This window comes from Nerophis lumbriciformis, linkage group LG09, assembly GCF_033978685.3.
Source record: "Nerophis lumbriciformis linkage group LG09, RoL_Nlum_v2.1, whole genome shotgun sequence".
Taxonomy (NCBI): Eukaryota; Metazoa; Chordata; class Actinopteri; order Syngnathiformes; family Syngnathidae; genus Nerophis; species Nerophis lumbriciformis.
Genome location: NC_084556.2, coordinates 18,365,422 through 18,390,999, shown reverse-complemented (window position 1 = coordinate 18,390,999; position 25,578 = coordinate 18,365,422). Strand labels below are relative to the sequence as shown.

At 39.4% G+C, this 25,578-nt stretch overlaps 1 protein-coding gene across 1 annotated transcript in view; it reads right to left on the bottom strand.

Annotated features, from left to right (window-relative positions):
* The window catches only part of LOC133607620 (ryanodine receptor 1-like), a 68,048-nt gene extending 42,918 nt beyond the window's left edge, over positions 1–25,130 (bottom strand). Inside the window, exons 1-36 of the mRNA XM_061962428.2 lie at positions 24,888–25,130; positions 15,829–15,948; positions 15,642–15,767; positions 15,424–15,498; positions 15,275–15,353; positions 14,985–15,097; positions 14,809–14,908; positions 14,632–14,728; positions 13,970–14,044; positions 13,729–13,885; positions 13,499–13,663; positions 13,299–13,420; positions 13,031–13,217; positions 9,489–9,624; positions 9,323–9,418; positions 9,121–9,239; positions 8,913–9,046; positions 8,613–8,854; positions 8,332–8,524; positions 8,031–8,247; positions 7,858–7,962; positions 7,448–7,551; positions 6,587–6,670; positions 6,348–6,507; positions 6,129–6,276; positions 5,840–6,045; positions 5,589–5,763; positions 4,275–4,483; positions 3,814–4,172; positions 3,601–3,730; positions 2,989–3,149; positions 2,759–2,921; positions 2,580–2,666; positions 2,280–2,506; positions 677–1,115; positions 47–610 (exon numbers count right to left, since the gene is read on the bottom strand). Of these exons, the coding sequence (XP_061818412.1) occupies positions 47–610; positions 677–1,115; positions 2,280–2,506; positions 2,580–2,666; positions 2,759–2,921; positions 2,989–3,149; positions 3,601–3,730; positions 3,814–4,172; positions 4,275–4,483; positions 5,589–5,763; positions 5,840–6,045; positions 6,129–6,276; positions 6,348–6,507; positions 6,587–6,670; positions 7,448–7,551; positions 7,858–7,962; positions 8,031–8,247; positions 8,332–8,524; positions 8,613–8,854; positions 8,913–9,046; positions 9,121–9,239; positions 9,323–9,418; positions 9,489–9,624; positions 13,031–13,217; positions 13,299–13,420; positions 13,499–13,663; positions 13,729–13,885; positions 13,970–14,044; positions 14,632–14,728; positions 14,809–14,908; positions 14,985–15,097; positions 15,275–15,353; positions 15,424–15,498; positions 15,642–15,767; positions 15,829–15,948; positions 24,888–24,935 (5,922 nt within the window). The 5' untranslated portion in view covers positions 24,936–25,130. The remainder of the gene's footprint in view (positions 1–46; positions 611–676; positions 1,116–2,279; positions 2,507–2,579; positions 2,667–2,758; positions 2,922–2,988; positions 3,150–3,600; positions 3,731–3,813; positions 4,173–4,274; positions 4,484–5,588; positions 5,764–5,839; positions 6,046–6,128; positions 6,277–6,347; positions 6,508–6,586; positions 6,671–7,447; positions 7,552–7,857; positions 7,963–8,030; positions 8,248–8,331; positions 8,525–8,612; positions 8,855–8,912; positions 9,047–9,120; positions 9,240–9,322; positions 9,419–9,488; positions 9,625–13,030; positions 13,218–13,298; positions 13,421–13,498; positions 13,664–13,728; positions 13,886–13,969; positions 14,045–14,631; positions 14,729–14,808; positions 14,909–14,984; positions 15,098–15,274; positions 15,354–15,423; positions 15,499–15,641; positions 15,768–15,828; positions 15,949–24,887) is intronic.
* Positions 25,131–25,578: the final 448 nt, after the last annotated feature.

Sequence of the window (25,578 nt, the reverse complement as noted above, 5' to 3'; positions counted from 1 at the left end):
TATAATTGTTTTATTGCATGGATTTTTGTAGAGAAACACAGCATACCTGTAATTTGACAGACTCAGGTAGCTTCATCTGGAACAGTCCTTGTTCTAAATGTTCCTTTTTAGCCTCACCACTGATCTCGCCAGGTTTAATCTCCTTCTCTGTTTCGTCTGCTCCTTTCTCTCCATTTATCGTCTCTGTCTCGTCAACCATTTCTTCATGTCGCATTATGGGTTCTGCATCCTCCAATTCTTCTTCCTCTTCCTCATCTTCTTCCCCAAGGCCATCATTATCAAACTCCTCCTCTTCCAGCAAATCCTCATGTTCTTTGTCTTTCTCCACTTGACCTTTCAAGGAAACTTTAGGTTCCTTCTCCTCCTTAACTTTGCTGACCTCCTCAACAAGCTCCTCCGGCTTCTTACCACTAAAGACAGTTGGCTCAATCATCTTCAGGATGTGAGTGACATCTTCGTCATCAAACACACCCATGATGAGGAGGGTACTGATGAGCTTAAGGATTGGAACAAAATGGAACTCAACACTACCTCCTACAGGATCTCTCATGGCTTGGCCACCGTCTTGCACAGCCTCTATGAGCATGTTTAGCGCTTTGGTCTTAAGTATCTGCAAATGAAGAAAATGATGAGTGAGATGATAGTTCTAGCCTGCTGTCTCCATTTTATACCTTACCTGTAAAGGAACTACTGGACTAAGCGTGTAGATGTCAGGATTTGTTCCAACAAATCCAGTGGAGGAAAAATGGAGTTTGGGACGCAGGCACGTGGTGAGACCAACACCAGGTAAAGCGTGTGACTTATTAGAGTACAAGGTGATACTACGTGTTTCATCAGACATTGGAACTATGAATTCCTTATTGGTCCCCAGTCGGTTCCTTTTTGCAGACTCGAGGTGCATGCTGATGAGCAGGTCATAAAAGCCACTCCTCATTGGTCCAGGAAGGTAGGTGCTCTCTATGGCGTAGAAGAGCTGGGATTCATCCACGTGGCTGCACAGAGCGTGAGCCACGCGGTTGTTGCCCAGAGCGCACACTGAGCCGTACAACCTCAGAGTGTGATAGTGGAACTTCAGCAGGTCCATACGTTCGGACAGCTCCAGAATGTCAATGCATCTGGAAAACACAACAAGGTTAAGTTCAGGGGTGTCATGATACATCTTTTCCATTTCCAATATAATACCAATATTGGAGCCGAGATAATCTGCCGATACTCATATTAATCCTATACAATATCAGCACAAATCATATGTAGTTTTATAATTTTGTAGTGTGGACTTAACGGGTGTGAAATTATTCAAACAGAAAACAATAGTAGGTATGAAAAACATTAACCTTTTTATTAATAACCGTCTGGATTGGACTTTTGCGCTCTTTAAATTCAGGCGGCGCGGTAATTGTTTTTTTGGCAACACCTAATGGCCATAATAATTCATTAAGTTAAGTCATGACACATTGAGTTCATGCGAACACGTTTGTTACTGGATATTTTTAAAATACTTTTCTGCCTTGGAGCATTCGTATCTGTAAGTAAAATGCAGCTGTGCTTATTTGATACGTGTTTATACTGACGAGTGCTGTGCTTTAGACTGCAATGTTGTTCAATTAAGGACACTTATTACATACAGTATGTCTAGCTTGGGTGTTATTGTGTGCTTAGCTGGTATGTAGCTGCTACCTGCTAGTAGTCAATAGCTTACCGTGTTTATCTTTTGTAAATTACTTCACTAAAATACAAGAAAAGACCAAATTTGTGTACTTATTGGAGGATATTTAGCTGTTAATTGACTTTCAATCTTTGCACAAGTTATGGTGCCTAAGGACTGCCCTTATTGGAGCGCTTATTTTGGAGATTATAGATAGAAGACGAAATATTGTCTTTTCGCTTGTAATGATTATGCAATATCAAAATCAAATTGGTACACCCTTCGTTAAGTTTGCCTGAAAAACAGGACTAAAGTGTGATTGGTGGGTCTGCAAAATGTATAACATTTCTATATAGCATCCAGCATTCTCTCCAGTGGATGTTTGTTTTTGGTTTACTTCTTTTGTCAGAGTTAAACATTTTGGGAAAAAATGTTAATGTCATGCAAAACATAAATGTCCACTGCAGAGGATGCTGGTTGTCAGGAGGATATATTCATTATGTGCATAAATTGGAACTACTTGGTAACTAGAAGTTAGGTCACACTTTCTGCACTAAGGTGTCCCCTGTTTGATCCAGCTATTGTATTGGCTTTCTATAGATGTGCAGGTGTTTTGAAGTGCGCTGACACTGACCTGTTCTCTTCTGGAATATGAAGGGCCATCATAGTGAGTGGCTCCTGGCACTGAACAAGCCATCCCAGTCTCTCACTAATACGTCCTGTGTCTGGAGCCAAGAAGTTGTTGGGCATGCGGCTCCAGATGACAGGGGTTAACATTTGGACATCCAGTCGGGGAGGGCACTGGGGTACTGGGTTCTTGCGCTCACTTCTGAACATGGCCGCAGAGATTGGCATAATGTTCTGTCAAGTACACAGTTGAAAACAGTTGAAACTTTGTTATGATGAGGATTTTATGACTTTGACTGGAGCTGACCTTAAGTTTGCCAAGCTCAAACTGTATCATATTCTGACTAGAAGGCAGGACAAAAACTGCTGGAAACAGTTTTGTGTTGGGCTCCACCTGAAAGACATTCAAGTTGCATTATTAAACAACAATAACTATACACAGAACTTTGGGCCATATACTGTACTGTATGCAAAAGAATAAATAACCTGGTAGAATGTGTTGATCTCCTTTCCATTAGCAGTAAAGGTCATGAGTCCTGTGTCCAAATCGATGAGGCAGCCAATCACAAAGTCTTCTTGGCTGACTCGGGTCTGCTGAGAGCTGCTGAACTCGCCTCCACATACCATGTAGCAGTTACTGCGTTTTATACTGTGGCAGAGCAAGTGAGCAAAGTTTTGTCATTCCAAAATTATGTTGTGTTATACTTTACATTTACCTGTCATGGATGTTGCCTTTATCATCTCCTACAGTGACCGTTACATTCCTCACTTTGTTGAGGTCAAAATGTGGATCATACTGGTGATAGTCGGGTGTGATCCAGCCCACCCACACTCCACTCGGTTCCTGGCCCGCAACCACTCGCACGGAATAGTAGTACTGGGAAGGAAAGCACTTTCATGTAAATACCTGGATTTGGAATATATTGGATAGTGGTGCCTCGGCTTTCATATGCCTCGATTATAGTATAATCAAACACACAATAGTGACTCAGTCTCTGTGTTTTTTATAATGAGTATTACTGCAAAATAAGCCATGTATGGAGCTACTTACTATATTGGTCTGGGTACTACCACTTACGCCGGCACCGGTGCTAATATGGAACCAGGTTTCGGTGCCCATCCCTAGTGATGTTAAATGTCAATTTAACAATTTTATCCGTCATTTATATGTATTTTGCCTTGTTTTATGCATGTAAAACTATAATTATTTATAATATATTTTCAATATTTTTTATGGGAAAAAAATTGGTCTTCAGCTAATCCTTTGGAACGGATTACTAATAAAAACCGAGGTACCAGTGTGTATGATTCTAAATATGACCTAATACCGTAGTGGTGTTGAGGATTATGTCCACGTCATCCCTGTCATCTGGCACTACATCTTCCACTAAGCGGGGCATGGTGGGAACGACAGGTGGCGGAGTTATTAATGCAGCCTTCTTGGCCTTGAAAAGGAATCTGTAATACATTATGAGAATATGAAAATTACTCTATAGGACAAGATGGAGTCCTCAAGTAACCAAACATGAGCCCACACTAACCCTTTTTTCTTGCTTTTTTCAGTTGAGGCGTCCTTCTCGTTCTCTCCATTCTTGATGGCAGGTATCTCCTTAGGCACAGATGGTTCTTTCTTCTCTTCTTCCTGCTCTTTGCGGGTGGCTGACTTTTTTAGTATTTCAAAGTCAGAGTCAGGATCCACCTCCACCACCTCATCCTCAGGGATGGTGAAGGCACGAGTGAGGAGGGTGGTCCCTGCGGGGACTTTGAAAGTCTCATGGAACTCCACTGGCATGCTGAGCCTGAAGAACAGCATATCTGTGTTGGCGTTCTGGGATCCAAATGTTTTGTGGGTCACCTTGAGACAAGGGGCCGTTTCTACTGTCCCATCTACACGAGACACCTAGAAGGTACACAAGGAAATAGTTACTGACAGTTTGACACACGGCGAGAAAATAAATTGAGTGTGAAAACTATGAGAAGACACTGAAATGTAACAAGACACCTCAATGTGGTGGTGATCAGTCGGTACATTGATGTACTGGGGAAGGCTCTTGCTGAACCACATTGTGATGTCTCTTTTCATGTTGATGGCAAAGGGTTCGAATCCCTCTTGGAGACCACAGATGGTAAAGTAGCGTAGGCTGCTGACGTTCTGACCCAAGTTGATGCGGCCAACCTGGGACAAGCCTAGACTGCATACAGGTATGAAGCCTGGGGATGTTTCATAAGCATATTATGTGTAACTAAATACTACAAATGGGTTCAGACACCATATGGACAATAATCGTATGATGCATCTTAATAATAAAAAAAAAAAATCAATCAGGGGTTTAATTAAACCCCTCAGTTCTCCCAGAATCTTTTTATCGATTTTTTTATTAATTATATTTATTATTGATATTTAGATGTGTTGATTTTTTTATGTTAAAAGGTACACCTTTTTAAACAGGCTTTTTAATAATAATTTTAAATTATTTTTAAATTTTTAATTTAATTCTGTTATTTCCTATTTTCCATCCATCCATCCATTTTCTACCGCTTGTCCCTTTTGGGATCGCGGGGGGTGCTGGAGCTTATCTCAGCTGCATTCGGGCGGAAGACGGGGTACACCCTGGACAAGTCGCCACCTCATCGCAGGGCCAATACAGATAGACAGACAACATTCACACTCACATTCACACACTAGAGCAAATTTTAGCGTTGCCATTCAACCAGTCCCCAGGTGCATGTCTTTGGAGGTGGGAGGAAGCCGGAGTACCCGGAGGGAACCCACGCAGTCACGGGGAGAACATGCAAACTCCACACAGAAAGATCCCAAGCCCGGGATTGAACTCAAGACTACTCTGGACCTTCGTATTGTGAGGCACATGCACTAACCCCTGTGCCACCGTGCTGCCCTATTTTCTATTTTATGTATTGCTATTATTACTTATATTATTGTCACTATTTTATGTTTGTATTCATTTATTAATTCATCATTTTTTTAGGACATTAATTTTCCTCAATCCTCAGGGCCATGGCATGTTTTGTTATTGTCAATAGGGCTGTGTGTACATGTGTGCATGTGTGTTTTTTGTTGTTGTTACTGGTGTACAGCACTTTGTTTTGCAACTTGCTTGTCCTTGAAAATTGCTACACAAATTATGTTTGATTTTTAGATATTATTTATCATGTTCTCGGATTGCACAGCACTCTAAATGAGTCAAACATAGTCAAACACTTCTTCTATTTTCACTACTGTTGTGGTGAAATGGTCATGTGTCCCAATACCTTTGTCCAAATATACATGTCTGTCATCACTTTTTATTCGACTTACCCTCTCCTATTTCAACGTCCTTAAAGGCCATCTCAGAGCCTGAGTCACTGATCAACATCTCTCCATTGAGTGTGAACATGATGTTCATCTCTGTCAGGTCAATCATACAACCCACTACATCACCAGATTGCCACTGACGACCAAAAGACTCATTTCCCACATGCCATCGTTGGGCCTGGAAATAAAAATAGTTTACGTGGGTTTACACGCACCCACGCTCCACAAAAATTACAACTCTGCCTCAGTCACACCTTAAAACCGTTGAAGACGTAGGCCCACTCATCTGCACCAAGTTCAGTGTCGGCTCGGACGCTGGGTCGGGCCCAGCCCACCCTCATTTCTCCAACGGTCACAGCCTCAAATTCAAAGTACCACTTCCCTTGTGTGACAGCATACGACTTCTCGGCTCTGAACACTCGGATCTTATCTCCACGAGCGCTGCCTGTGCCAGGCCCACCTGCATGAATACAAATAGAGCAGAGGTGAAAAGGAAATAATACATTAATGCTGTCCTTCAATAGACTGAGTGTACAAACGTACTGCTTTCCTGGTCAGGTGGTTCAATGTTGTAACCATAGCCGATGAGGGTGCGAACCGCTGCACAAACTGTATCCCTGTTAGTCTTTTTGGTCTTTTCATCCAGTAGGTTGTAAGGAACAAGACGAGGATTGCGCTTGTTCATAATATCCTATTCAGGAAAATGTATAATTCAGTTAAGCCAACAGCAAATTTCTTTTCATTTTCAGTGCAAAAATGTACCTGCACAATACTGTATGTCCAGCCCTGGCGCACTCGATCTCTGGCCCACACATTGTGCCCATTTTCCGCCAGTCTCTCCACAAGAGTGTTCTGATTAGGAGTCAGCTTCACATGGTTGAGGTCCAGTGGAGCAGGCTTGTAGCCGCTACTCTGCATGTAACTATAAGGACCAATGTTGTTAGAGAGCTTTTAAAGGAACATTATAATTAATTACTTTAAAATATAGAGAGGTAACTTGCGTTTTGGGAAGCTTTGTTCTTTTCAGATTCTCCTCTGCTTTCTCATCTCCCATTCCTACATGGCAGCCCAGTGCCAGCAAAGTCCTTTAAAATGATAACTATAAGTTAAGCACGCAAATAGGTAAAAGTGATTTTCGTGTTTTTCAATTAAAGTAAAATCCACTCAAACATGGATACTTTAAAGAGGACCTATGATGATTTTGCTCTTTTCTGACTTATACATGTTGTTACATTGTTAGATATTCATGTTAAACAAAGCCAAAGTATCATATAATAACAGAGCAGAAAGTGAAGGTGCAGCAAGACAAGGAATCAAACAAGAAGTAGACCCCCAATAGGAGCACCAGGACAGGAAATGATAGAAACACAGTAAAATAGTGAATAAACAAAACAATCTTGTAGGATTACGACAACATCTCCACCAACGCACATCTTGCAGACAGACTACAAAAACGGGTTATAAATGTGAATGTGGAGCAAAATTTTGAATTTTTTTTTACACCAAAACATATCCTTTACATATTATCTAGACAACAAGGAAGAGTTTTAAATGTAGATTAAAATCATCATAGGTTCCTTTTAAAAACTCATAATTTTCCAAGTGTCTATAAATGTTCTCATTCATCCAGGTCATTGTCATCTGAGGGCATTCAATCGATCGCAACTGGACTGTTTGGTTTGTCTTAGAAGACGTTTCGCCGCTCATCCGAGTAGATATGACCAATCTAAGTCTATGAGCACGAACCGATGAAGCCGACTTCGGGTGAGCGGCGAAACGTCTTCTAAGACAAACCAAACAGTCCAGTTGCGATCGATTGAATGCCCTGAATTTTCCAAGTGTTTTTTAAGACCTTGACTTACTTGAGAGTCTCTCCTGACATTGCTAAATTGTAGTTTTTCTCTGGTTCAGGCAGACTCTGGAAGTCAACCAGGCAAGGGTGCAGCTTCTTGTTGTCATCCCGAAACTTGATTTATCCATTTAAAGACAAAATATACATTTTAGGGAGTGTTTTATTGTGTAACAAAGTATTTTAGGTAGGGATGCACGATAATGGGAATTTGAACCGAAACAGATAACCACTAATTTACAGACATTTACAACCGATTAATGATAACCATAACTGTTATTTATGTATTTATATAATTACACAATTATTCTTTATCGGAATTATTGATGTGACGTCACAATTGCCATTATTGATCAATAGTTATAAGCCACCAATAAAATCGTGTGTCCCTAATTTTAGGTGATTTGAAGGAAAGACACTCACAGGTCCATAGGTCCACCCTTGCTCAATGCGAGTCACAGCCCATAACTCGTGGCTATTCTCTGCTAGCTTCTCTCGGATACGCTCCAAATGGGGAGGAAGCACGATCTAGAAGGGGGGAAAAAAAACTTGTATTATTTTCAGAAGAATTCAGAGCCCTAAAGATGACCTTTTACTTGTATAGTGTCCACCGGGCAGGGAGTGAAGGCAGTGTGTGAGAGGGACTGTGTTGGACCCAACAGGTTACGGACACCATCGAAGTCATGCTTATACTCCTTAATGGGCTCGATCCGCAAACGATCCCTCGGCAACACGGCCTCGTAGCACGGACCATATCCTGGAGGTGGAAGGAACTTGAAATCCCCATGACGGCCTCCAAGAAGAAATCGCATCCTTGCAGTTAGGGAGGAAGATTGCTTATTCAGTCGCACATGTTAACAACAATCTACTTATCTTATAATATTCTCCTTTAGTTACTTCACGCCTGCAGAGAAGCTGATGACAGGAAAGAAGAGGCCATCCAGGTTGAAGTTCTCAAACATGCCTTGGACAGGATAACCGTTGATGCGGAAGGAAATGCTGGGCACATTCAGATCCAAACAGCAGCTAATCACGTCCTCTGCTGCCAGAAGGTGCTGATTGGGCGTGGCAACATGACGAGGAACACGTCCTGACAACAGAAACAGACTTACCGTTTTAGCTACACAGAAAAGACGTCCATGTATTGTGTGTGGATAGAAGATCAATGTTTAATTTACCTGACCAGAGGTGAAGCCCATCAAAACCGTAGGAATAGAGATCATCCCCGACACCGTTGGCCCCCCAGCCTTCGCCTCCACCAGGGTATGGACTGTATCCCTCAGTCAGCGCCCAGCCCACACGCAGGTGATATGGCTGAGCAGTGAGGAATGGCTCGATGTGATCCACCATCACCTCAAAATACCACTTTTTATACTGAGTGGATCCTTCGCAGGTCCCAAGGAAAATGTTGGGTCTCATACTGGAAAAAGAAGGTCTTTAGACAACATTTTCATCTTTACATGCACCAAAAGACTGACCTGGTGACATAATTGATAATGTTGGTTTGAAGCAGGAGGTCACGACCGGGAAGTAGATTCTCTGTAATCAGGTTCTGGTTTGACCTCACGGCCACACCGTTACACACACACAGAGAGCACAGCACATCCAGAACCTAGACAAAAGAATATATGAGGAATGTTCTGTTGGGTGCTGCCTTGCACTGTGGAATACGACGTTACTACAGACCTTGTGATTGCGTCCGTGCTTATCCAGTAAAGAAATTATGGATTTGATGTGATTCTCCTGGATGATATTCAGAACCTCTGGACTCTCGATCAGAACACAATACAACACCTCCAGGATTCCTATGATTAAAAGCATGACAATGCAAAGCACTACTTGCAGCAAAGAAACTAAATCTTAAGAAAAAGCAGAGCTTCTGAAATACCTGACGATGCCTCCAAACGATCCAATTTACTGACCAGCCAGTCAAGGTTATCACAGAACAGCGCACAGTTTGATCGATTGCCTCTGATCAGAGAAGCTTTAGATAGAGACAGCAGTGAAAATTACATAAAGCCGAAGTGATATATCTGAGGATAGGACAGTCCTACCTAGCAACTCGTAGAGTAAATTAACTATCTCCTTCCACGACTCCGCAGCTTCTTCCCCAGCGTATTCAGAGAAGTGTGCGGCTGTGTTGTAGACATTCAGACGATCAACACAGTCCAAAACAAGGGTAATCATCCCCTGTCAAGAACATCAAAGGCTCAGAGCAGTGGTGACAAACTTGTGGCACATTTACAGTCCGCAGGCCCATATTTTGTAGTTTAATGTAATTGCGGCCTGCACACCCAGGGCGGATAATACCGTATTTTCCGCACTATAAGGCGCACCTAAAAACCTCCAATTTTCCTCAAAAGCTGACAGTGCACCTTATAATCCGGTGCGCCTTATATATGGACCAATATTGAGCCACAACAGGTCTCGCAACTACGGGATGCATAGCGTGACCCCAGCCTCTACTGTAGCATCTATTCTGTGCGCCTTATAATACGGTGCGCCTTATAATGCGATGCGCCTTATATATGAACAAAGTTTTAAAATAGGCCATTCGTTGAAGGTGCGCCTTATAATCCGGTGCGCCTTATAGTGCGGAAAATACGGTAGTTAAATATAATATGGCAGTCATGAATCCTTTTATGAAATACGGTAAATACAATAACAGTGCAGACAAAAAACTTAACACAACAAACACACATTGGGCAACACAAAGAGTAAGCTACACTGTAAAAAAGTCAGATTCTAACTGTCAGATTCTTTTGCCAGAATTTTACTGGAAAAATAAAAGTAATATGGTTTTTCTATTTACAGTAATGCAATGTAAAAACAACAACATTAAATGTTAAAGTAAAAATAACTTTACTGTAAAATTAACCATGGTACTGTTTTTCAAGTTACAGTAATTCGGTGTAAAAACAATCATACATTTTATGGAAAAAATTCTGGCAACTGTGCTGCCAGTTTTTTCTCGTTAAATCTGACTCTGACCGGAAGTTGGTCTTTGTGTTGCCCAGTGTGTGTTTGTTGTGCGATAATTTTTCCATCTGCAATGTTATTGTAGTTTCTGTTCTTTATAGTGAGATTCTGGATTGCCATAATTTATATACCGGTAACCAGAGGTGTGGACTCGAGTCACATGACTTGGACTCAAGTCAGACTCGAGTCATGAATTTGATGACTTTAGACTCGACTTGACAAAATGTAAAAAGACTTGCAACTCGACTTAGACTTTAACATCAATGACTTGTGACTTCACTTGGACTTGAGCCTTTTGAATTGACATGACTTGACATGACTTGCTACTTTCCCCAAAACCCAAAGATGAAAAAGTTATTCGGGAGCGCTCCGTATTTTTCATTGTGTACTTGTCTAGCAGCGTTGCGTGTGTCAGCTGGTGTGGTCTCAGTACAACAGCCAATCAAATTAGATCTACTTTGTTTTCATCACACAGCATTCATCCAATCAAATTGCAGGACAACCAACGAAGAAGACATGTCCAAACCACACGCCAGTGAACAAAAAATGATACCTAAAATAATTTTGTTTGGGTATAAAAATTACGAGGTGGTCAACACAAAACGGTTTGCAGTATGCAACACATGCGGTTCGAAAATTACTGATGGAGAGGCAACAACTTCCAACTTCGTCCGGAGTTGCACAAAGAACGGTAAGTTTTGAATGTAAGATAACGTTTATTGGCTAAGTAACGTGACTTTTATTTGCTGTGTAGTTTAATCAGTGAGGCTGTAAACTCACTGCTAACGTTATAACGTTATTGCAAACACGGGAATCTGTTGCAGTTCACTACCTATTCATACTTTTTGTTCAGTGATTTTTTTTAAGCAGGGTTACGTTAGTCAATATATCACACGTAACGTTAGACGGCGGTCAGCAGCACCGCGTATTTTAGCCACCTAAAAAAAGACAAAAATAGTAAAATAAAGGTCAGTTAAAATGTATACTATATTATGAATATGTGTACCGTTTTAGCTAGCTTTCTGACATACTGTTGGTTGTTTACCTCAGTGGTCCCCAACCACCGGGCCGCGGATCGATTCGTATCGGGGCGCAAAAAAACTAATTTTTTTTTTTTTTTTTTTTAATTAAATCAACATAAAAAACACAAGATACACTTACAAGTAGTGCACCAACCCAAAACAACTCTCTCCCCCCTTTTGTTCTTGGCATTGAACAGGAAAACTCTTCCTTCACTGTTCCGAGTGGCCATGAGAGTCTTGGCAGTGCCTGCCTCCAGTGCTCCAGTGGAGCGAGTTTTCAGCCATGGTGGCATCATACTACGCCCCCATCGTGCACAAATGACTGACAGACTCTTGGCTAATTTCGTCTTTTGCAAATGCAATGCAGCATAGGGCCCTGACATATAAAAAGTACAACTTTTTTGTTATGTTCACGTATATGTCATGTTTTTTCAATGTTAACACTTTTGTACAAATAAGTACATTTGCACTTTATTTTTCAATGTGTTTGTTCTGTAAAGTAATGAGTTAATGTTTAAAATGACTGGTTAATAGTGCTATTATAAAATGCAATGTCAGCACAATTTTCTTTCCTGCAATTTAAAATGCCTTGTTTTAATAAATAAATACAGCGTTTGAAAAGCATACACAATCTGTGTTAATATATTAGTCTGTGGTTAAAAGGACTTGAAAGGACTCGAAACTCAAAATGCAGGACTTAGGACTTGACTTGTGACTTTCCAGTCTTGACTTTGGACTTGACTCGGGGCTTGCCTGTCTTGACTCGGGACTTGACTCGGACTTGAGGGCAAAGACTTGAGACTTACTTGTGACTTGCAAAACAATGACTTGGTCCCACCTCTGCCGGTAACTATTAGCCGCCCAAGGTGTGTGGGCGGCAATTATACTAAACTGAAAAAAAATCACACTACTTTAAAATTGACTGATGTAAAAAGTGTCTTTGGCCATGTCCTGGGGAACTCAACAGTGTCAAAATCTAATATTTTTTTACATCCCATTTCACATTTATAAAGACTTAAGGTCCCCTACAGGTTACTATTGCTTCTGGTAGACGTAGTTTTTCAGTTTTTAGTTTCAGTTTCAGTTTATTTCGAACATGCATACGATACAATGTAATGCATCACACAATTCCAGTTGTTTCATTACAGCACGTCCAAAAAGGATTAGGAAGAAGCAGAGCTTATTTAATCCTACCACTTTTCATACCATATCAATTTTATCCAATTTCCTTGTTCTCTGTAACAGAACAGTGAACAAATAAATAATATACCATAGTAAGCATACAAATATTAAATACATAAATAATCGTTGTCTCAATAAAAAAAAGGGGAAAAAAAAGGTTCAAGATGTTCATCATAATTGTTGTTCTGTGTACTTTGTGAACACTTGTAGTTTGAACCGTCTCTTAAACTGAATCATATTGGTGCTAGTTAAAAAAGTAACGTGGTTAAAACGAGATTCTCAAGGATATATTTTGTGTGGCCCAGCCCCACCCTCACTCTAGCTCCAGCGGCCCCAAGATGAATTGAGTTTCAAACGCCTTCCTTCGAGAAAAGAATGTTTTAAAACGAAGAACAATAATAATGTAGACAAACCTCCTCTTGAAAAAGGTTCTGCCTGTTTTTGAGCGAACGGAGCTTGAACTGCTTGTCCTCGTGCTCCAGCTCCTCGTCAGGGGGCCGGAAGTAAAAAATCAGGTCTTGAAGTGACAGCACCACAGTGTCCATCGGCAGATTAGGTGGATTTGCAGATTTGTTTTTCCCACTGAGGGCATCAAGACCTCTGGTGAAACATCGATAACATAGTTAGTATACAAAACTAATGGACCGCTACAAAGATTTTGTGTGAAATGGTATAGGGTACTTGATGAACTGGTTGAAGAGGCCTGTTGTGCTGTAAATCATCCTTGCAGCTTGAGACTCTTCAGTCTGAGAGCGTGCAACTGTGAGTGCATCATCCATGTGACCTTCTTTATGGAGGATGGCCTATGGGTTGAACAATGGTGACGCACAAGGAATACAGTTTTTGTCGTGTATAAAACCAGCCATTTTAATCGGGATTACCTTTCTCTTCAGAGGACCTAAACGGGCGGATTTGGCATCTACAGCTGCATATGTGAGCCAGAGACCAGATGAAGCATGTTGCACAAAGCACATGGACTCTCCATACTTGATCTCTGGAATGCCCATGCCTTCCACGTCACGCTTCTGAGTGACTTCGATTTTTTCCTATAGATCACATAAAGACTGTTTTCTTAAAGCTGCTGTTTTGTCTCCACTTGTCTGTCACTCACCTTTGAAATTCTGAAGCAGAAGGCTGCCATTTTAGAATTGGCCTTCTCGGGGTCGACCAACAGCAGCCCTTTTTCTTCATCTAGCAAAAGGTACCTTCCGGTTGTTATGTGACGAATTCTAAAAGACTGGCCCCATTTAATGTGACTACCACTCCAACTAAAGATCCATAAAGTAAAAAAATAAAAGACACAGTGTCAAGTAACTGAAAGTGGAATTTAAATTTTTTTTTAGGAGACTCACGCAATGCGCAGGGGTTCCAATCTCCACAAGGACCGAGCATGGCTGCAAACAGCTCCTCCTTCATAATGAGCGACTCTTGATTAAAGACAGAAAAAAAAAATGTCAGACATTTTTTGTCTGACATTCTGACACTCCATCCAGCTGTAAATCACTCGCCATACAGCAATAGATCATATCTGTCTATTACCTGACACCTTCTATGTTAGCTACTTCTCTTTGTTTTTAATGTCTATTTTCTATTTTCTGCTGGATTTACTCTCTATTTTATGCTGCAGTTGTCACATATACTGTAATATTGTACATGGTAATTGTTATATATTGTATATATGATATAGACATAATATCGTTGTGGCTTGTGCAGCCCTTTGAGACACTTGTGATTTAGGGCTATATAAATGAACATTGATTGATTGATTGATATAATATAATATATGAGTATATATAATATACTGTACATATATTATGTAAATATTACGTATATATGTTATATTTTATATCGCTATATTTAGTCTATTTATACCTGCATTGTCCTTTCCATCCTTACACTTTCCATCATTGTAACTGTGCTACTGTATGGAACAATTTCCCTTGTGGATCATTAAAGTTGGTCTAAGTCTAAGTCTAAGTCTAATTAGAAAGAGGAGTTGAGAAGCGTGGCTCACCTGCGCTGGTCGTCTCCTTGATCAGCTGCTGGGATTGCCAAACACTCATCCATGTGACCATGGAATAGCCTGAGCACATACCCTCCAGTCAGAAAACCTACAGAGGATGATATTCACACTGCTGAGGGAAAGCAAGGAGGTTTATGGATACAAATAACAAGAAGAAGAAAAGTCAACCTTCAGCTAGCTCACAACCAGACATAACCGGAGTCATTGTCCACAATGTTTGCATGAAGGAAGCATCCACCATTAAGTCACCGCTGGCATAGGACAGATGCTAAAAATAAATTATGTCTTAGAAATACACAGGTAACAAATGCATAACAGAGCATTTTCATGCAATTTGTATTTACCAAATATCGCTCTGATGAAACACTGACAAGAATCAGGTCGTCTCCCACTCTGACTTTCTCGCCTTCAGATCTTTGCTTGGAGGCTGGATGGATGGTCCACCAGCAGGCTTCCCCTGCAACGCACAAACGCACGGACATGTTTCTAGCTATCCTACAATATTAATACACAAGTGCTATGGTAAATGCCATCCAAAAACAGATTTAGGGCTGGCTCAGGTTTATTAGATATGATGCCTACAACTTGTGAATGCCCTGTATGCTGAATGGGGAGTGCAGAAGTTTATAGGCACCTGTGGACTCTTCCTGCAAGCCCACGTCAAACGCCAGCTTGTCTGTGAGCGAACGTGATGTCGTCAAACAGCTTAAGTACTGTGACAAAAAAGAATGAGGGAAAAAGGGAAGAGTTACGGACAAACATGTTGAATTATAGTGCACTCACCATGCTCGAATGAGTGTGCTTCAAGAGGATGGCATGTCCGTACAGTAGAGTGCGATGGCCCCCACCTTGTGAAGACTGACACAAGCAGGTAGAAAGGTGGTTAAATTGGGAACCTTTGGGCAGAAAAGTCAGACAAACTTACCCATTTGTCCAAATCAACAGCCTGTGAAAGACAAAAACAGGTCAGACAATGTAAAAGTGAGATATTTTTGAAATACTATTGTTAAGAATGGAGAATGGCTGACCTCATCCACAGACGTGTTGGACAGCATCTCCTGCAGCGCCCGCACAGATAACGACTGCTCCAGTATGAAGCAGCAGATGGCCAAATCGGGTGGGACATTCTGAAACGCAGCATATGGTGACAATATAGCTGAAGAACGAGACTGATGCATGCTGCATTACCTGAGCGTTGGAGGTGGTCTCTAGGAAACAGAGACGATTTCCAAATCCTTCGCACGACAGGCAGAGTTTGATCTGCTCTTTTAGAATGGAGGCCGTGCACTGCAGGACCACATGATCATCCTGCAACAGACAACAAAAAGAGAAAGGAGCACTTATCAGAGACGTGCTGTGAGGTACAAGGCAGGTGAGTTTTTTATTTATTTATTTTCATACTGCATGCTCTCATCAATGTTATAACAGGTAGCTTATAAAGAGGATAACAACAAAATAAGAAAAATATGTAGTTTGTATAAATATGTTAACGTATTCTTCTTAGTGACATTTATATACTTTTATTAAATTAAAAAAACATTTGGGGTCTCACTTTTTAGTGTAAGATAAGCACATGTACATATCCTCTTCCAGAAAAATAGTTACATACAGTATGTATGTAACTATGATTTCAAAAGTCCGATCACCTGGAATGAAAAGAAACCACCACAAACTTTCCTTGTGAAATCAATTTGTCAGGGAGGAGGGGAGGCACCACCACTGTTCCAAATTGCTCTAGAGCAGTGATTCTCAAACTGTGGTACGTCTCCATCTAGCGTTACGCCAAATAATCACTTGATTTAAGTACAGTGTCACCATACTTGCCAACCTTGAGACCTCCGATTTCGGGAGGTGGGGGGGGGGGGGGGGCGTGGTTGGGGGGCGTGGTTAAGAGGGGAGGAGTATATTTACAGCTAGAATTCACCAAGTCAAGTATTTTATATATATATATATATATATATATATATATATATATATATATATATATATATATACATATATAAGAAATACTTGACTTTCTGTGAATTCTAGCTATATATATATTTATTTTATTATTTATATATATATATATGTATATATATATATATATATATATATATATATATATATATATATATATATATACATATATAAGAAATACTTGACTTTCAGTGAATTCTAGCTATATATATATATATATATATATATTTATTTTATTATATATATATATATGTATATAAATAAGAGAAATACTTGAATTTCAGTGTTCATTTATTTACACATATACACACACAACACTCATCTACTCATTGTTGAGTTAAGGGTTGAATTGTCCATCCTTGTTCTATTCTCTGTCACTATTTTTCTAACCATGCTGAACACCCTCTCTGATGATGCATTCTGCTTCGTCTCCTTGCTGTGTGCGCAGTTGTGCACTGCACTCTCTAAAAGCCGTAGATGTTATTGTCACATATGCATGTACAATAGATGGCAGTATTGTCCTGTTTAAGAGTGTCACAACATTGCTGTTTTACGGCAGACGAACTGCTTTACGGTAGACGAAAACGTGACTGCTGTTGTTGTGTGTTGTTGCCGCGCTGGGAGGACGTTAATGAAACTGCCTAACAATAAACCCACATAAGAAACCAAGAACTCGCCCCCGATCATTCTACAGTTATAACGTGATTGGGCAGGCACGCTGTTTATATTGTGAGAAAGAGGACGTGAAAACAGGCTGTTGGGCACGTCACGCAGCTCCGCCTGAATTTCGGGAGATTTTCGGGAGAAAATTTGTCCCGGGAGGTTTTCGGGAGAGGCGCTGAATTTCGGGAGTCTCCCGGAAAATCTGGGAGGGTTGGCAAGTATGAGTGTCACTGTACTCTGTGCGGTGTGTAATGTTACAATAGCCAAAAATATTAAATATACTTGTTAAATAAAACCTCTGCCTTTTTTTTAATAAATCAATAGGCCTACAAGCACTGCTATATTTTAATGTCGGTTATTATGGTAGTACTTGGAGAGCCAATTTTTTTCTGAGGTGGTACTTGGTGAAAATTTTTTGAAAACCACTGCTCTAGAGTCTTGATTATTACATGTACTGTATTTTTTTTTTTTTACTGTATTTCTTTTGCTGCCCTCACTTGTGCCCACCTCTCCTGCTCTCTGAATCCAGGCCTCCCAAAACCTCCCACCCCCAGTCATATAAGCCCTCTATTTCAAGCCACTGCACCTGCTGTTCACACGTCCCCTTTTGGAAAGCACCAGATATTTCAGATTTCTTTGGAAAGCATGTCCCACATCACCCTGCTACAATCAAGCAATTTGTTTGGCTGGCTTGCATGAAGGAGGAATTGACTCACAAAGACAAATTAGTAAAGTGTTGGTTGGGTTAAATATGTATGCCACTTATATATTTTTGTTATTTAGTAAAATAATGGCCTTGAAGCTAAAATGATGACACCTACTAAAGTTTACCATTTACTACTGATTACCCTAAGTTTTGTTCAGAAATATGAGCTGGTACACAGAGAATCAGAATCAGAAGTACTTTATTAATCCCCAAGGGGAAATTAAGACAAGAGGTGTTTTTCAGCTGAATAGTTGTCTCACTTGTAGCATCTATCTCAACACATTATGATCAGTCTGTTTAAGTGAGTTAGAGACAAAATGTGTCTTTTTTTCAAATGGGCACCAGCACAAAAATATTGTATGGTTATGCTACCTCCGCTTGCCATAACCGTTTAACTTTGAACTTGTGTCTTCTACAAACCCCGTTTCCCTATGAGTTGGGAAATTGTGTTAGATGTAAATATAAACTGAATACAATGATTTGCAAATCATTTTCAACCCATATTCAGTTGAATATGCTACAAAGACAACATATTTTTTTTGCAAATAATCATTAACTTTAGAATTTGATGCCAGCAACACGTGACAAAGAAGTTGGGAAAGGTGGCAATAAATACTGATAAAGTTGAGGAATGCTCATCAAACACTTATTTGGAACATCCCACAGGTGTGCAGGCAAATTGGGAACAGGTGGGTGCCATGATTGGGTTTAAAAGTGGATTCCATGAAATGCTCAGCCATTCACAAACAAGGATGGGGCGAGGGTCACCACTTTGTCAACAAATGCGTGAGCAAATTGTTGAACAGTTTAAGAAAAACCTTTCTCAACTAGCTATTGCAAGGAATTTAGGGATTTCACCATCTACGGTCCGTAATATCATCAAAGGGTTCAGAGAATCTGGAGAAATCACTGCACGTAAGCAGCTAAGCCTGTGACCTTCGATCCCTCAGGCTGTACTGCATCAACAAGCGACATCAGTGTGTAAAGGATATCACCACATGGGCTCAGGAACACTTCAGAAACCCACTGTCAGTAACTACAGTTGGTCGCTACATCTGTAAGTGCAAGTTAAAACTTTCCTATGCAAGGCGAAAACCGTTTATCAACAACACCCAGAAACGCAGTCGGCTTCACTGGGCCTGAGCTCTTCAAAGATTGATTGATTGATTGATTGAGACTTTTATTAGTAGGTTGCACAGTGAAGTACATATTCCGTACAATTGACCACTAAATGGTAACACCCGAATAAGTTTTTCAACTTGTTTAAGTCGGGGTCCACTTAAATTGATTCATGATACAGATATATACTATCAGATATATACTATCATCATAATACAGTCATCACACAAGATAATCATCAGGGTGTATACATTGAATTATTTACATTATCTACAATTCGGGGTGTGGAGGGGGGGGGGGGGGGGGTAGGTTTGGTTGTTATCATCAGTCATCACAATTGAGAACAGAGAAATGGATATTGAAACAGTGTAGGTCAGATGGACTGATACAAAGTGGAAAAGTGTTCTGTGGTCTGACGAGTCCACATTTCAAATTGTTTTTGGAAACTGTGGACGTCGTGTCCTCCGGACCAAAGAGGAAAAGAACCATCCGGATTGTTATAGGCGCAAAGTTGAAAAGCCAGCATCTGTGATGGTATGGGGGTGTATTAGTGCCCAAGACATGGGTAACTTACACATCTGTGAAGGCGCCATTAATGCTGAAAGGTACATACAGGTTTTGGAGCAACATATGTTCCCATCCAAGCAACGTTACCATGGACGCCCCTGCTTATTTCAGCAAGACAATGCCAAGCCACGTGTTACATCAACGTGGCTTCATAGTAAAAGAGTGCGGGTACTAGACTGGCCTGCCTGTAGTCCAGACCTGTCTCCCATTGAAAATGCGTGTCGCATTATGAAGCCTAAAATACCACAACGGAGACCCCCGGACTGTTGAACAACTTAAGCTGTACATCAAGCAAGAATGGGAAAGAATTCCACCTGAGAAGCTTAAAAAATGTGTCTCCTCAGTTCCCAAACATTTACTGAGTGTTGTTAAAAGTAACAGTGGTGAACATGCCCTTTCCCAACTACTTTGGCACGTGTTGCAGCCATGAAATTCTAAGTTAATTATTATTTGCAAAAAAAAAAAAAAGTTTATGAGTTTGAACATCAAATATCTTATCTTTGTAGTGCATTCAACTGAATATGTGAATATGGGTTGAAAAGGATTTGCAAATCATTGTATTCCGTTTATATTTACATCTAACACAATTTCCCAACTCATATGAAAACGGGGTTTGTACACAAGAATGATTGGTTTGAGGTGTATGAGGAGAGTTAAAGAATAATATTTCAGCACAGGGAAAATTAATATAAATTAATTTTTGACTTGACATAATTTATGTAAATACTACTAAGATAATTTAACTTTTTACGTGGTTCTTGTGTATAACTAGATGAAGTAGTGCCACAGTTTGAGAATTAATCACAAATATATTTAATCTATCGATTTTTCTGGACTGTTGTCCTCATTAAGGACACAGGTAAGCTGGAGCCTATCCCAGCTGACTTGGGGGGAAAAAACATTCAGACTGTGGACAATTTAGAGCAGCACTATTCAACTGGCAGCCCTGTGACTAAATCCGGCCTTGGAATGACCCCCACCCCGGATCCCTGGTTCAGTTTAAAACTTTGAACGTTTTGCTGCAAATTTCAAAACACTAGAGTGCTCCTATTGTATTGAGCAACTTGGGCCACTGTAAACCCATTGGCAGATCGTTGCATTGACATTTTAACCTAATTAGCAAACATAGATCACTGGGGTCCATACTTGTGATCTTCAAGGCACCCCTTTGAAGGGGAACTGCTCTTTTTTTTAAATGTTGCCTATCATGTACAATCATTATGAAAGACACGATGACAGATTTTTTTTTTAATGCATTCTAAATATTGCAGAAACTTAAACAAAAGTGTGCTTACATCGACGCCAATTGAAGGTCCTCTATTTCGCCCATAAAAATCCAATAAATAACCATTCAAAAAGCGCCAACAATACTCATACATTTTGTGACTTGAATATTAACCAAGTATTAGTAATATTGTTATTATAAGCGCTAATGAAGACAAACTATTTATAGTATATATATATATATATATATATATATATATATATATATATATATATATATATATATATATATATATATATATGTCTTAATAAGGTTATCCAAAAAATAGTGCTCGATACCGTAGTAGAGCGCAATATATGTATGTGTGGGGAAAAAAAATCACAAGACTATTTCATCTCTATCTATATATATATATATATATATATATATATATATATATATATATATATATATATATACAGTACAGGCCAAAGGTTTGGACACACCTTCTCTTCTTTCAATGCGTGTTCTTTATTTTCATGAATTTACATTGTAGATTGTCACTGAAGGCATCAAAACTAAGAATGAACACATGTGGAGTTATGTACTTGACAAAAAAGGTGAAATAAGTGAAAACATGTTTAATATTCTAGTTTCTTCAAAATAGCCACCCTTTGCTCTGATTACTGCTTTGCACACTCTTGGCATTCTCTCGATGAGCTTCAAGAAGTAGTAACCTGAAATGGTTTTCACTTCACAGGTGTCCTAGTTTTGATGCCTTCAGTGACAATTTACAATGTAAATAGTCATGAAAATAAAGAAAACACATTGAAATTAGAAGGTGTGTCCGAACTTTTGGCCTGTACTGTATATATACCTATGTGTGTCCCTATGTTTACATCATTGAGTGGTCTGCTGTTTCCTCACTTCCCTGCTCCTTGGAAATGTATTGTAAATCATAAACTATGCATCTCACCTGGAAAGTAGATGGCTGAGGACACATTGCGACAAGTTGGTACACTTCGACAGCCATTTATGACCCGAAAATGGCCAGAGTGACACGAAAAGACGCTTTGTCCCGCCCCTTAACCCGTTTCTTTGTGGGGATTATGAGACATTTTTCATTTAAATGGGAATATATGAACATGCCAGCAGTCTGCATCCTAATGACAGAAGACCTTGCACAGTAAGCGATGTTTTATAATGTTTGTTGGCTCTCATGAAGTCTGCAGTAAGTAATAATCAGTAATGAAGAAAAAAAAAGCAAACGTTGAGATGCGTTTTTTAAACTCAAATGATCAAAAAACGTAAATATTAAATGTTATCATAAATGTGCCCGTTACCACATTACATATATACTTACATCATGAATATAAAACCCTAATGGAGGTGTTTGGATGCTTTTAAGGGTTTTATAGGCAGAATTTAGCGGCTCCCGTAAGCAGACTTTTGATCGCATTTATTTAATATTTAGAATGCATTAAAAAAATAACATCCATTGTCATAACTTTAATCATTATTGTGAACAATAGGCAAAAATAAAAATAAAAAGTACAGTCCCCAGTCCTCTCCTTTTTGAAATGTGATTTATGCAACTAAGGTGTTGCTGTAGCTTGTTTACTTCAGATGTAGTCAGTGGACATTTGTTCAACTTCTTTGGTTATACTAGGGGTGTTCCTCAAGGTTCTATTTTAGGTCCTGTCATTTTCATCATTTGGGCTATTGAAGTTGTTGCTCACAAGTTCAGTTAAAAAAAACTTGTAACTCACATTTTTAAAGCAGATTTTTTAAAACACAAGAGTTATGTCAGAGAGATAATCTTTGACTAGCTTTATTGCAGAATTTCCTTAAAAACAGCGGAGCGCTTCTGTAACTTTGACAAAATAAAAATCAAACGCCCTTGGCTTTCTGGAAATGTAGCTCCTGAATCAATTTACTTGAATAGCCCTGATTTAGAGTCTCCAATTAACCCAGTGCTTCTCAAATAGTGGGGCAGGCACCTCTGGGGTAGGGGGGTGGGGTGCGTGCTCATTGTAGCTATTAATCCATCCTCATTTTGATTAAAAAAAATAAAAATGGCACACATGTTTTTGGTATATCGATCTAATGAGTTAATGTTTCTGATCAATTTGAATGTATTATTTATTGAGTTCATTATATTTTATTTTCCAGTATCAAATGACTAAAGTCGCTCAAAAAATGTTTCTGTTTAAAACAATTTCTTTTTTTTTCATGCAAATTGATGATGCACTTCAAATCTTTACTGTTATAGACCAATAAGGTTATTCTTTGTAGTAAGTTGATCTGTATGTATTTCTTGTTTGTTGTTTTAATGTTAATGAGTATACAATCTTATGCATAGGTGTGCTTATAACAATTTTTGCTGCGTAGAGTCAATGGGGGACACACAAATGGTTTCTTTTTAACTGAGAAACACTGAATTAACCTAACATGCATATTTTTAGAACTTAGAAGGATTTGTAACGCTCAATCTCCTGACTTTGCTGTCAATGTACGGTAACTATAAATAATGTAAAATAAATTGTTAAGCGCTTAAAACACACTTTGAGTATATGGATATATATATTTACCATAAATTATATGTTACATGTATAATAGATGTGACCAGCACTGCAGAATACCATTTATATGAAATCTGCCTGGCAACACGTAGCTGTGTAAATGTACATTGGTGCTCATGCACTAGCATTGTATGTAATGAAAAAGTAACCCAGAAATGTTATTACAATAAGGTGAGATGAGTAAATAAGGCCATTGGGTAAATAAAGAGACCGACCATTTAGCATGATAGCTTATTAAATGGCCACATGATTAAAGTGGCATTGCTATTACTGTAATTGACAATAACTATCAGACATCATAGATGTGTCTGCAGTGCTGCTGGCACACCAAATCCACTAAATGACAGACGTGCGTGTTAAGTTTCTATGACGTTATGACTCTAAATTAATGTGTGTACAGTTATGCCAGGCTGACGGACTGCCTGACCTACACACACAAGGACAGCTGTTATTATGACACCTCCAGAGGAGTATTGCTTTAAAGCATTAACAAGTAAAGTTCTGTTTGCGTATGTGTAGAGGACTTGGTAATGTTTTTGTGCAATATCGAACATCATCAGCAGCCCAATTCCCACAAGGAATCATGAAAGCAGGTGCTGAAATGGGCCTGGCTTTGGGGCTGTTAATCCTCACACAGTATATATAGATCTCAGCAACAGACACACACTTTATGAAGCATTGTTAGCATGCTTTTGACTCAGGCTGCGTCACAATAGCAACTGGAACATTAATCCAATTTACCATCCTAATTCAACCGGCTCAAATATGAGGTGTTTTTATTGGTTTTGCACATAGAACTGCAAGAGAACAGGATGATGATGACCTTCATCCACACAAAACAACAACAAAAGGAGGTGAATGTACAGACGTAGATATATTTTTAGTCCAGAATTGGAGCAAAGATCACGCTTACTTTTCAATTGTTAGTTGGTAATTGGGCACAACATACTGCAATTAATCCAAATCTAAACAGATATGTTAGTTGCTTCTGTTCTAACATGATACTTTTCTAGAGTCAATCCTATAAATTGTGCACCAAAACAATTGAAAAAAAACATCAGATTCTTGTTAAAAGCCCAAGTATAGTAAGCCACGTTCTTTGCACTCATTCAAAGTTTGGCCTCTAAAACAGGATACCTCAATGTGTCATGTCAATACTTATATCCAGTTAGTATGCACACTTTGTTTGTGTGTTGATGCTTAAAAGAACATGTTGTCTCGGTGATAAACCAGAATAATATCAAGTATCCACAATGATATAAATAGATAACAATGCCTACAAAACCAGCCAACTGTTCTTGTCAATCCAAATGTCGCCATTGCGAACAGACCAAAATAAGTGAGACTGGGTATGATTCTGTGGTTTATTGTTGTAGAATAGAGAATGTGTTTATATGTTTTTAAATGTCATTCTCCATGTATTGTAGAGAAATACAGCATCACTTACTGTTCGCAAGAACTGAATCTCTTCCTCGCCGTCTGCACCTTCTGCCATTCTGCTGAGGCATTAAAAACACCACCTTGGCTGAGAGAAATGTGCTTCTTGGTCCCCCTGGTGACTGCAAGGAAAGGGGAAATGTTGCTGAAGGGTTTGTAGAGGCCAATGGGGGTTCCAGCCCCTCACTCTCTCTCTCTCTCTCTTTCTCTCTAACCCGTTCTCTCTCTTTCTCTCTAACCCGTTCTCTCTCTAGGACTCTTGTGATGGCTTGGGGGATTGACTGACTGTCATTCTCCTTCATAACTGCATAATGGCGAGGAGGAGTGACTGGATCAGGCGGCTGTACAAAAGTTTTCTTTCACCTTTTGATTGTTTCAAAAAGGGTTCGATTCAAATTGCTTTGAAATCTGAAGGGAAGTATTGGTATTGGTATATATTATATATAAATGATATATATGATTGTATTTGTACTACTTATTATCAATATTAATATAACTATTACTGTTATTGTGATTAATTTAATAGTATACTTTTCACATTTTGTTTTACAGAAATTAAGAGGAAAATAAATAAACTTACACTGACCTGACAAACAGCTTAAAGTATAGGTACTTTTAATAAACAACATACTATACACAAAAATACATTAACTCTGTTTATGTTGTCTGTGATCAAGTGTCTGTTTTAAAATTTCAGAGAC